The sequence below is a fragment of the Mizuhopecten yessoensis genome, unplaced genomic scaffold, assembly GCF_002113885.1.
Source record: "Mizuhopecten yessoensis strain PY_sf001 unplaced genomic scaffold, ASM211388v2 scaffold10529, whole genome shotgun sequence".
In the NCBI taxonomy this organism is placed as follows: domain Eukaryota; kingdom Metazoa; phylum Mollusca; class Bivalvia; order Pectinida; family Pectinidae; genus Mizuhopecten; species Mizuhopecten yessoensis.
In genome coordinates this window covers 887,148-900,518 of record NW_018408592.1, presented here as the reverse complement: position 1 = coordinate 900,518, position 13,371 = coordinate 887,148, and the positions used below count along the sequence as shown (strand labels likewise).

Sequence of the window (13,371 nt, the reverse complement as noted above, 5' to 3'; positions counted from 1 at the left end):
AATGATATATCTTAACAGAAGGACCACTTATATAATGATATATCTTAACAGAAGGACCACTTATATAATGATATATCTTAACAGAAGGACCACTTATATAATGATATATCTTAACAGAAGGACCACTTATATAATGATATATCTTAACAGAAGGACCACTTATATAATGATATATCTTAACAGAAGGACCACTTATATAATGATATATCTTAACAGAAGGACCACTTATATAATGATATATCTTAACAGAAGGACCACTTATATAATGATATATCTTAACAGAAGGACCACTTATATAATGATATATCTTAACAGAAGGACCACTTATATAATGATATATCTTAACAGAAGGACCACTTATATAATGATATATCTTAACAGAAGGACCACTTATATAATGATATATCTTAACAGAAGGACCACTTATATAATGATATATCTTAACAGAAGGACCACTTATATAATGATATATCTTAACAGAAGGACCACTTATATAATGATATATCTTAACAGAAGGACCACTTATATAATGATATATCTTAACAGAAGGACCACTTATATAATGATATATCTTAACAGAAGGACCACTTATATAATGATATATCTTAACAGAAGGACCACTTATATAATGATATATCTTAACAGAAGGACCACTTATATAATGATATATCTTAACAGAAGGACCACTTATATAATGATATATCTTAACAGAAGGACCACTTATATAATGATATATCTTAACAGAAGGACCACTTATATAATGATATATCTTAACAGAAGGACCACTTATATAATGATATATCTTAACAGAAGGACCACTTATATAATGATATATCTTAACAGAAGGACCACTTATAGAATGATATATCTTAACAGAAGGACCACTTATATAATGATATATCTTAACAGAAGGACCACTTATAGAATGATATATCTTAACAGAAGGACCACTTATAGAATGGTTGTAGTTATCTTTAGTCTTGGGGGAAGGACCACCTGCAGATTTTGTCTAGCTGTCATAATGACACAACACATCTTTATACATTTAATAGTCAAGACACTGTATTTTATCTACAGGCATGACCTATTGATTCATATCTATTCATTTTGTAATCAAATTACAGAAAGAAACTTACATTTATCTTGTCTTGTCAAAAATGATATTTTATATGGTCATGAACGTGTCATCCAGAGGAAGCTGTGTCCTTTTATAGATTGATCGGGGATAATTCAGTGCGGGTTTTGGTCGTTATAACTGAGCTCATTGCTGCCGGAATGTCATTTGTATCTATTTTCGGACCTTTCAAGTCCTGATTGGTTTCCGACTAGATCTATACATGAATGGCCTGTTAAATCATATTTATATGTATATGTCATGTCGTGATCACAATACATTATTCAGCGTAATGGGAGTTATTCTGATTATTAACACCCCTTCCTACTATTTTTTCCATTAAACAAACAACAAACTACAACCACCTCCTTCCAAGCCCCTTTTATTTACCCTATTTATTCTGCAATAAGCCCATGGGGCTAACACAAAAACTCAGACTCAAAGAAGGGGATGGGTTAATTGGAGGGCAACAAAATAGATTTTTTGTAGTTTATATGAATCATTGAGGTACATCAGTTGCCTTTAGGTATTGTTCCGAGAGGGTATTAGGTCACTATTTGACATTCTGAGGTGCAGAGCTTCCGCACATTAGTAAATTAGGCACTTAGAAATGATCTGGCAGTGTTTCATGGGAGGTCATGATCTGGCAGTGGTTCGTGGGAGGTCATGCTCTGGCAGTGTTTCGTGGGAGGTCATGATCTGGCAGTGTTTCGTGGGAGGTCATGATCTGGCAGTGGTTCGTAGGAGGTCATGCTCTGGCAGTGTTTCGTGAGAGGTCATGCTCTGGCAGTGTTTCGTGGGAGGTCATGATTTGGCAGTGTTTTGTGGGAGGTCATGATCTGGCAGTGTTTCGTGGGAGGTCATGATCTGGCAGTGGGTCGTAGGAGGTCATGCTCTGGCAGTGTTTCGTGGGAGGTCATGCTCTCGCAGTGGTTCATTGGAGGTCATGATCTGGCAGTGTTTCGTGGGAGATCATGATCTGGCAGTGTTTTGTGGGAGGTCATGATTTGGCAGTGGTTCGTGGGAGGTCATGATCTGGCAGTGTTTTGTGGGAGGTCATGATTTGGCAGTGGTTCGTGGGAGGTCATGATCTGGCAGTGTTTCGTGGGAGGTCATGATTTGGCAGTGTTTCGTGGGAGGTCATGTGCGAATGATCTGGCAGTGTTTCTCGGGAGGTCATGTGGGGTTTCTTAGGGTGGAACTCGTTTGTAAAAGAGATGTGTATGTCACAGTCATGTTGTATATATCCTTAACTTATATGACTGATTAATATTAACAAATTTATAATGTAATTAACCTTACACCAGGAGGATCTACAAGTAATCACCCAGCTCTAGGAGAATCCAAGGAATTTGGTTTTTGTCTCTGATACTGTGTAATGTTTGATCATTGATTGATTGTGAAGTTCAGTTATAAAAACGTTTACACTCAGTGAACGGCTGGTATTCAATAATGCAAACAGCGTATAGCTGTAGGTCATCAGGTACTTTGATAGGCTAAAAAGCCTTGTACTCCAAAACCCTGGAACTTGTACAAGAAATACACTTAGGTATTGACAACATGTCATGAAATTGGCAAATTTAACAATACTGTAGACTGCTGTCAAAGCATATACTCAACACATTCTCTACCGCAAGCGAAGGCATACAGTCGATTAAGTTTTAATTCATTGTCTTATAATACCTTTGCACTGCATTAATTACCATAAGAAATTGCATTCATAGGGCTATGAACACAATTTGATTGGTGTCATTTCAAAGCTTCTCCTCCGATTACTTTGAGACAACAGCTAGAAGCAAACATTTTGATGTCATTAGGCTGTTCCAGGAATCTCATTTGCACTGACTACATAAACACTTCAATATCTCGTTCAATCCTTTTATGAAAACATTCTTGCATGTCAATATTTACTGATGCATCAAAATGCATGTCATGATGTGTTTGTATATTTTTGCACTAGCTTATGTTAGCATTTCCACACCACAATTACTTCTACTTCTACAGTATTTGTGGATCAATTGTCTTTAATTTGAGCAATATGGAAAAAGAGACAATTTGCCTAATTTGGTGACTCTTTGTCAACAGGAGTTTGGTCATACCTGGACAAAAGGAACCAGTTGATCTCAATTCTGTAGCAACACTCAAGTACATTATGTAGATAAAACGTTTTAGTTGACAATTCATTGTATGGGGTTAAGTAGTATGTTGTGAGATCAATTGTACTGCTATGAACTATGAATGTCTGGCACTGTAAGATAACAGTACACACGGCGTGGTTGTCAGAGGTACAGATTATCACTTGTAACCCGCATCACTGGTGCCATTAACAAGCTTCGCGTGATCAGGATACTTCATAAACAGGTGATTGTATTCTTAAGGTTAGGTCAATTCATAATCAAATATGGCTGCTGTGGATGCTGATTGGCTGAGGCTTTGTTTCTTGTCTTGGCCAATCAGATCTTCTAATATTCTATCATGTCCACAACATACATGTAAACTGTAGTGTAACTTTTCTGGTTGATTCAAACTCAGATGTGGCTAGCGTAATGTTTTATTTTTTAGGACTTTTTTCAGTTTTAAAATAAACATATTTTGTTACCATTATGTTAAAACTACTGGCCAATCAGTCCTGTTAACTTTGTTGGGATGATATCAATCTTAAAAGACCAATCTCATTTCTCAGAAATCTGAAAAGATTAGCGATTCCTGGCTCTTCATTCAGTTAAAGGAGGTGATTTTGTAACACTGGAACTTTATTGATATTTATGTGAAGATTTTCATGAGGAACAGGTTGCCAGTCTTCAAACTCACTTGAAGTGTGCTCTAGATCTCTTTGGCTGTAAGTTAACAGACATGCTACAGCAAGGAAATACATAATTGATCACATTTGCTGTCTCACCCATATTGATTTTGAAGTAAGAGGATTGTGTTATTTAAGTTGATGGAAACCATGTCTGACTGACACACTCTGTTGTCAGTACGTGTGAAAGACGTACATACAGCAGTAATATACTGATAACATACAGACATATAGTCAACTATCACACAATAAATCACCACATGTAACAAGTGTTTAATGGAATGGTCAGAAGCATTCTTATAATGGACATTTAGTACAAAAAAACTGTAGAACGTAACTTCATTCTAGTCTCTTCACCTCTTACTTTCCCACAAAACTATAATGGTAAAATATGACATAATATTGCCAAGATTTGATGTAATAACGATCACCTTGTACCTAAACACATGTCTAGTTATCTACCGTTGTATTCCAGCAATTTAGCTGTTTCTATTAGCTTGCTTACATTCCAAACTGTCCATTCATGTTGACCAATGTGTAAGTTATCTACCCATGAAGAATTAATTCTTCTTAGTATGGTCTTTAAATGTACCCAGTTGTCTATGAAATTATCGGCTTTTGTACCAAGTTGTCTGCCCTTGTTTGGTGTGGTACTTAGTTGTCTGCTCTTGTTTAGATATAAAGTTGTTTGGTATTGTATTAGGTTGTCTGCCCTTGTTCAGATATAAAGTTGTTTGGTGTTGTATTAGGTTGTCTGCCCTTGTTTGGACATAAAGTTGTTTGCCATTATGCTTAGTTGTCTGCCCTTGTTTAGATATAAAGTTGTTTGGTGGTGTTTTACTTAGTTGTCTGCCCTTCTTGGACATAAAGTTGTCTGCCATTATACTAAGTTGTCTGCCCTTGTTTACAGGACCTCCACCGGACAGGCTGTAGTGGATTCAGTGGTCAGGATAATGAAGAAGAACGTGCTGTATTGAAACGTGTCCTACTGGCCTACGCAAGATGGAACAAGACCGTTGGTTACTGCCAGGGTTTCAACGTCATCGCTGCTCTCTTGCTGGAGGTCATGGAGAGAAAGGAGGACGACGCACTCATGGTAACCTTGACCTTTGACTCTTCTTACTCGACTTGAATATGATCATACAGTGTATAATTCAATGGCAAGGAACAATGTAGGATTGTAGGGAATACACTCATATTTAAAACTAGAGTGAAAAGAACTGATTTTGGTATAGCATTCCATTATGGCCCCCAGGTGTCCAGGGGAAAAGTTATTTTTGCTATTCATTGACCTTTGGTTACTAAAACTTGTAACATGGTTTTTATGAAGTTCTCATTCACTCAGAAGTACATGTTTTGTTATGGTCTAAATGAATCTTTTGTTATTTTAAAACAGGGACAGATTTTTTTTTGTTCAATGCTAGCTGTCTTCGTTTTGACATTAACTGCCTTACAACAATACATTTGACTGACTGACTTAACATGCTTGTCTTCCAGGTGATGATTTACTTGATAGACCATGTGCTACCAGACAGTTACTTCGCCAACAACCTTCGTGCCCTCTCTGTGGACATGGCCGTGTTTAGGGACCTGCTCGGACTCATGTTTCCGAAGCTTTCCAAGCACCTGGATTATCTACAGTACGCAGCACAGGACAAGACAACAGGTAGGCCAAGTACTGCAACATATGTCTGGTTGTAGTGAATATATCATTATGTTAAAAAGGTTGTAAGATGGTGCCGTTATCTTCCATCCAATGATATATATATATATATGGTGACAGATGTAGGGGACATAACTGTAACCTGGAAACTTGTTGAATGTTGGTGTAAGGGGACATAAGTGTATCAATCTTTAATTATGTTAAAGTTCAAAAGTACATCTACTGTATGCCTAGAAATGTTCACTGCAGTTTAACTTTTACCTTATTCGCTCCTGAAGTTTCATAATGAACTATTCCAACCTTTGAATTGGAAGAGTTCAAATGTGTCTTCAGGGGTGAATGAGTTAATGGAGGCAAATTTATCATGACAGCAAATATTAGTATACATCATGCATTAAAATATGCTATTTATAGTTATTCTATGTGAAGGAAAAAATCAACACTGGGTCAATATGAATTTTACCAGTGAAGGTTTCGCAGTACAGAGTATACATAGCTTCCTTAAGAGCTCAGAACAGACGTGGTTGCACAACAGAGTTATTATTTATTAATCAGTTCACAGTATTTCTGGCTATCGGAGAGGATTCCATGTCTGTTGTCAGCAATTCCCGTCTCAGACAACACTTAGAAAAAAATTACTGGCAAATGTAGGATGAGTTATCCGTTAGATAATTTGTTGGACTGGAAAATATTTCCATTCATTTTGATGATTTGATCAATCAACAAATCTAAGCGACCCAAAAAAAAGAAAAATAATTCATGAACTCAGTTTGTGATAATATACAACAATTCATTTCAGCCTATCACAACCTAAATGTAAATTTAACACAGGTCGGTGTGTTTTTGAGGTTGCAATGATGATTACAAGATTCTACAGATCGCAGTATTAACAACAGACCTCAATATTAATTTCTCTTTTTCCTGGCAAATGACCTTTTTTTCTTGTTATTAAAGTGGTTTTTTTAGAGGCTGAAAAGTCCACCACCTCAAATGATTGTTATTGTATATTATTAAATTCCCAGTATCTGATAACCATATGTAAGCTGAGAAAGAGTTTGTAGGAAGATTGCCAGCCGATCTGACTAAATATTGATCTATTGTGTGGGGGTGTGGCTTTTTAGAAAGCTATATAATCTTTTCTGATACAACTGTTTTCCTGTTAGCGTAAAATGCTTAAAAGCAGTGGATTTGTATTCTCAGATTGCCATGTATTTCGTCGATGGTGAATCGATTTAGCAAATGGAAATGAATTGAAAGTGGATCTTTTATGCAAAGACATTCCAATTTCTCTGCTGTGAAAACTTCAAACATGTCCTCCAGAAAGCAAAAAATAACACTGAAACAGAGGGAAATCTGATAAAAAAATAACACTGAAACAGAATGAAATCTGATATAAAAAAAATCGGAAAATGAATGATTTTAGACAGACAGGCAATATTAATGGAGAGTGATGAGACGGGAGAATCCGATAGGTTCTAAGATACATTCTGATTCCACTTGTTTTGTATATGAAACTGCCATTTTACTATGTGGGCAATGTCAATGCAAAGCACTATGAAGACATTGCAATTTGTTTGGCAAAAATGGTTAACTATTAGTTTCTCCGGCCTGCCTTTGCCAAAGTTTTACCTCCTGCATCGCTGTATTTATTGCATAATTGGTGGGAAATAAATTGCATTAAAAAACATCTGGGAAAAAGTTTTATATCGCCTGCCTTTAATTTTGATTATTCATCTCACAAAGGTATCTCTTAAACGTTTGAATGGAATGGTACTATAGTAAAAAGCATCTGAGTGACCTGAGTTATCATTTTCGGTGGTAGTGATTTCAACGTTGACATTATCGTGTCAATGCACCTTCGGTAATCTGCACGGAGGTTTGTCTTACAATGAATACTCCTTTGTTCTTATTCCATTACGAAAGCAATTTATCAATAAATTCTATATGGTTGACAATTTTCAAAATGAAATATATTGCCAGGCAAGTATATGAAGTGCACCAGCTTATACATGATGAACATATTCAATTTGAATCACTAATATGAAGCCACTAACCGATCACTTTTTCCAAAGCTTTCAGGAGGTTGCAATGAGGTGATGTTTTGTGCTCCACTCACACTATATATACTCACACAAAGTCCTGATTATCACCTGTTTTCCAATTTATTTGTTTAAGGTGCTAACTACGAGCCGCCCCTAACCAATGTATTCACCATGCAGTGGTTTCTTACCATGTTTGCCACGTGCCTTCCCAAGGCCGTGGTTCTGCGAGTTTGGGACTCCATTCTGCTAGAGGGATCCGAAATCCTGCTCCGTACTGCTCTCGCCATTTGGGGCAAACTGTCAAAGTGAGTATCAGAGGTCAACTTTAGTATTTGATAGGGTCATGATCAGTATTGAAGGGTAAATTTCTATACACAAGTTTAGTATACCGAATCGTACTATAATTTGGGTAATCAAGATCTGTGTCGGGGGAGATAATTGTTTCCTGGATACTTTGAAGGTTGATGTAAGGGGACATAAAAGTGAGGGTTGGTGTTAGAGGACATAACTGTTATCTAAATTCTCATGAAAAATCAATACATGTTTAAGGGAATATCACAGTTAGGAGGGTATACTTTCAAGGTTTTTATAATAGACAATCAGTGTAGTACATGTAGATACAATGTACAAGGGGAAATATATGTTTACTGTTATCTCCATATGATCTTGGCTCTTGTGAAAACATTAAAACACTGATAAAAATATCTATTAACAGGAGAGAAATATGTCAACTGTAATTAGGGACATCATATTCCAGAAGCAAAAACAGATAAACCAAAAACCTATATTTCAGTCTGAAGGACATCTGATAATATTCTCCTGTTGTGAAAATATCAAGGACAAATTTTTAACAAATTTTCCATTATGGCAAGTGTCACCAGACAGACTTAATGTAACTAATGTATCGGGCAAACATGTGTGGTCACTATGACTACTACTTATAAATCACATGATTCTTGGAACCCTGATGTAGAAACGTTTCTTTCTCTGCATCCGAGTCACACAGGTTTGGGAACCCCCATGTACTGTACATGTAACATAAAAAATATTCTTTTCTAACACATTTTATTCAAACGTACCAAAAAAACAAAATGCTGAATTTTCCTTTTTTCTTGCTGAAGTTTCCTTTTTTTCTTTTTAGATAGGTAGGGCCAATAAAAAAAATGTGCCATTTGGCTGTAGGTCTACACAAATCTCATGTCTATGTTCCATTGGGACGAACGTGACCTTGTTTTAGCAGACAAGCACTTTATGCCCCAGACTCTGGGGATGTTGAGGGCCGTATATCATTACCATCGTTTATAGAACTGTTGTATTGTACCCACTACATTACTTAAATGTTCGTTGTCACTTAAGCCTTTCCAATCCTGCTTTTTCCAATTATTCAACTTTACACTTTTCACTTTACTTAATTAGTTCAATTTTCCAGTTATAGCACTTTAATTTCATAGTGTCAACAATGTTGAACATTTATCTCTTGTGTTTTGAGAACAAATTTGTCTTTTATTGCTTTCATACTTCACTCCAGGTCATAGTCACCAATGGTATTTATTTGGACTAAAGTTAAGTAGAAATTTTTACTGAATAATGTTGATGTAGATATAGTGTATGGTTTTAGTGAAGATAATGTAAAGTTGTACTCTATAGCTGTGTAGATTATGTTAAATTTACTGTTGGCAATGTAAAAGTTTTATTCTAATGCTGTGAAGTTTTGGTTTGAATGAATTTTATTTTAATATTTGTAGAAAAAAAGTCTTTTATAAAAAGGAGTTAATGTTTGTAATCACTAATACAGCTTTGGGAACCAAAGCTCATCTGATCTTTTTTTTTAATTTTGAAATTTAATATGTTGGACCTATCAGTAGTCCAGTACATAAATTTCTTAATTAATACAAATTAATGAGGCCTTGATCTGCTACTTCAAAGAGCTTTCGTAAAAAAAGAAATTCTTACTTTTTCCATTAATTAACTTACCACTCAAATTACATAAATGACCTTAGATTTAGATTAAGTTTACTGGTATTTGTACCTTTTGTATTTTCATGAATGACCACAGATTTGTATTTGCCTGAGAAGTCAACAGATGTGACACAGATATCAATATTTCTGAAACCTATCATTAAGACATAAATGTGTGATATGTACGCCCCCACCTTTATGTACTAACGAGTACATGGCACTTGTGTTGTTGTTGATCTGCCTTTATGGAGGGTAATTCCATCATAATGTCGTACTAACATAAAATTGAAAAAGATCGGGCGAAAAAAATTGGAAGAAGTAATAGAATTTTGATGGAAAAACTTTATTGAACTACAATGAAAAGATTGCCTTCTGAGACCATGAAACAGCATTCACTGATGTTGGCCATGCCTATAATCCTCGTCTGATTGCCTTTTGCAGACGCATCCTGTCGGTTGGGAGTGCAGACGAGTTCTACTCACTGATGGGTTTACTGACCCAGGACATGATGGAGGGCAAAATCTTTGACGCAGACGCCCTCATCAAGGTCAGTACCTACTTGACCTTAAAGAGACTTGTTTTCTTCAATAAAAACAGAGACCAAATTTAATTTTTCATTTCATTTTGTGTAGTTTGATAACATTTGAATGAGAGCATTTTTAGTTCGTTTAGCATGAAGTGTCTGTGAGCTTAAGCCATGACATATGTCAACTTTTTAGTTCATTTACCATGAAGTGTCTGTGAGCTTAAGCCATGACATATGTCTGGTGGTATCCAATGTCAACATTTTAGTTCACTTTGGTCAACTCTTACAATTTCCTTTTGTCTGTGTATCATATTTTTGACCTCTTCTCAGAAACTGTTTGTCACATTTTAATGAAACTTGGTTGTAATTATCAGCCTTTGGTAGGAAACAGAATCTGCATCAAAAATACTCTGTCCCTTCTCCCTCAGGCAGTGGGGTTACTTAGAGTCTTAGCCTTAACTCACTCACCCCTGAAATGTTATAATGAACTATTCCAACCTTTAAATTGGAAGAGTTCAAATATGTCTTCAAGAGTGAATGAGTTAAGGGTCATTATTGGAAAACTTTCAAAAGACGTATCCCTAAAACTAATAGACAGATTTTCACCATCATTTCATAAAATAATCTTTAGGATATGGTGATCAGAATCTTTAATCAAAGTTACAGTTTTGAAAATGTAATTCAGCTTTAGATATAGTTTACATTGAATAACAGGTGAGCCATACAGGCTGCATGGGCCTTTTGTCTACAGATGTTGTACAATTATTCTAAAAATACATGTAGGTGACATTGAATTAACATAATAATGTCATGTAGGATGAAACTTTTCAATTAAGTTTTGGGTTAAGTATTCAAAATATCAAATTTCAGGCAGAGTTCTACAGGCACATTATGCCTTTTAGAATTTCTGGATGAGTTCTACAGTCACAGTATGTCTTTTAGAAATTACAGGATGAGTTCTACAGGCACATTGTGCCTTTTTGTTATTTCATGCCTTTGATGCAACAGCTTCGTAATTAAAACTGTGTGCTGATATTTTATTAGTTTTATCAAAGCTTCTGGCAATATGTCATGTCAAAATAACCATAGCAGATTTCATTTAACCACCAATTCAATATGTAATGTCGTTAGAACCTGAAATATTGATCTATAAAATGAGGTATCCTGTTTTGAAATGAATCTGGAATTTCGAACTTTTAGATCAACTCAGTTGGTAATAGTTGATGCAGACAGACATTTTGAAGAGCAAAAACTACGTAATCGTCATGATAGAATGGAAAATTAGAGCGAATGTGCTCTCCCTGTGGAACGGTTTCGGAGATGATGGTATTGATTTATAGCCCCTGATATGCTGTAGTACTCCATCATCTCAGTCTCAACACCACTCACAATCAATGACGAGCTCTTCACTCCAGATTTTATCAGTTCAAACTTCAAACAGATTTTTTTTTTCTATGTAGATAACAGATCTGTCCATCCTTTGATCTTCCATGCAATCTGTCCTTTTGTCATTCCTTCACACGATCTGTCCTTTTGTCATTCCTTCACACAATCTGTCCTTTTGTCATTCCCTCACACAATATGTCCATTCTTCAGGCTTCGTTACTTCTTAAAGCCTGCCTATTCATCATGATACTTTGTAATCTGTCTGCCCTCCTTTCTTCTCACACATCCACCTTTCCTTCATTCATAATTGTAGTTCATACTTCCTCTTTCTTCATTGCAGTCCATCCATAATTCATTCACTATTGAAATACTTATCCTTCTTCTTGAAATCCATCACTTCTTTGTTTCTACTTGAGACCAAAAATACTCCATCTCTCCTCATGTTCTTTATCCATTCATCACCATCCATCAATAGTCCATGGTCAAGATCTGTCTTATCGCCATACTTCATAATCCACCAATACTTATCCCTTCACTCAATCTCTTCTTTGTTCCACCAATACTTATCCCTTCACTCAGTCTCTTCTTCGTTCATTAATGCTGTATCCCTCCTCACAATCTGTTCTTTTTTCATTCCCCACAATCCTCACAATCCATCACAACTTCAGCTATCCTTAAAATCTGTCTTTATTTCTTTATCCCTCATAATCCACCAACACTTTATCCCTTTACACACTCTGTCCATTCTCCATGCCTCACAATCAATTACTCAGTACTCTTTTCCTTTAACAGTTCATCTACTCGTGTGCTCCATTCCCAATGCAGCAGTTACCAGAACTACGGGAGAAATACACCTATAATATCCGCCCGTTCAGCAGCGCGGGAGGCACCAAGAAGGGTAACGTTGTCGGAGGAATGGTGTTGCCAAGCGACGAGGATGACCTTGATGAAGACGACCTTGAAGCCATTACATGTTTCACAGGAATACTTCCAGGTCAAATTGGACAAGGAAAATCAAAAGGTAACAGAAGCATAAAAATGTTAAATTCTGGACAAAAACATTCTGACATGGTAATTAAATGGTCATTAAAATGAGAAAATTTTCAACACATTTTAACTTTTGCCCTGTTAGCCCTCAGTAATGAGGGCAAATTTATCATGAGAGCAAGTACACAATATAGTATCTACAAGTAATGGGCGAAACTAACATTGGGTGAGTATGGATTTTACCAACAAGGGGCAAACATTTCACCAGGCAAAACTTGCCCAGTATACAGCTTACAGATATTCTGTTTACAGAAAATATACCACTCTATTTGCAATGTTTATGTAGACCAACTAACTGACTTTGTTTGTAACTGTTATTGAATCCAGCACACAACATATCCTATGTAGAGAGATGGCAGAGAGAGACCTCTTGGACTATTACACTGGTTATATTTCTTAGCAACAGCTGCTCTAAGGTCATATGAAGGTTAATGACAGTGGGTTAACTCACTGATTATGTCTCCAACAGATACATGTGTATGCAGACAGCTGTCAGACTGCTAAAAGTTAAGAAATGAAAGGATCATCTTATACTGTATTGAATATGTTTATTACTTATAGAACTCTCATTTTGAATCATGCCATTGTTTTCAACACATCTGCTGATTTGTTGTTGATCAGGAGCGGAGGGAGATTTGTCGGGGCCGAACGCAGACATCTCATCAGTGGGGCCTGGAGCGTATGGGGCGGGGCTGGACTCTAGTGCCCTGAGCAACAGTAATCTGTACCTGGAGCGTATGTCGACCGACATCAGTTCACTCAAGAAACAGTACGCACGACTCAAACACAGACAGACACAGGCTCACATCATACTGGCAGGTAGGTAGAGGACTA

At 36.3% G+C, this 13,371-nt stretch overlaps 1 protein-coding gene across 2 annotated transcripts in view; it reads left to right on the top strand.

The window, feature by feature from the left end:
* Nucleotides 1-13,371, top strand: part of LOC110460970 (TBC1 domain family member 30-like) — a 64,057-nt gene that overhangs the window by 46,010 nt on the left and 4,676 nt on the right. For both annotated transcript variants that reach the window (XM_021514222.1, XM_021514223.1), the window contains 6 exons: nucleotides 4,825-5,010; nucleotides 5,412-5,580; nucleotides 7,753-7,924; nucleotides 10,020-10,125; nucleotides 12,283-12,511; nucleotides 13,159-13,356. In XM_021514222.1, coding sequence (XP_021369897.1) covers nucleotides 4,825-5,010; nucleotides 5,412-5,580; nucleotides 7,753-7,924; nucleotides 10,020-10,125; nucleotides 12,283-12,511; nucleotides 13,159-13,356 — 1,060 coding nt within the window. The remainder of the gene's footprint in view (nucleotides 1-4,824; nucleotides 5,011-5,411; nucleotides 5,581-7,752; nucleotides 7,925-10,019; nucleotides 10,126-12,282; nucleotides 12,512-13,158; nucleotides 13,357-13,371) is intronic.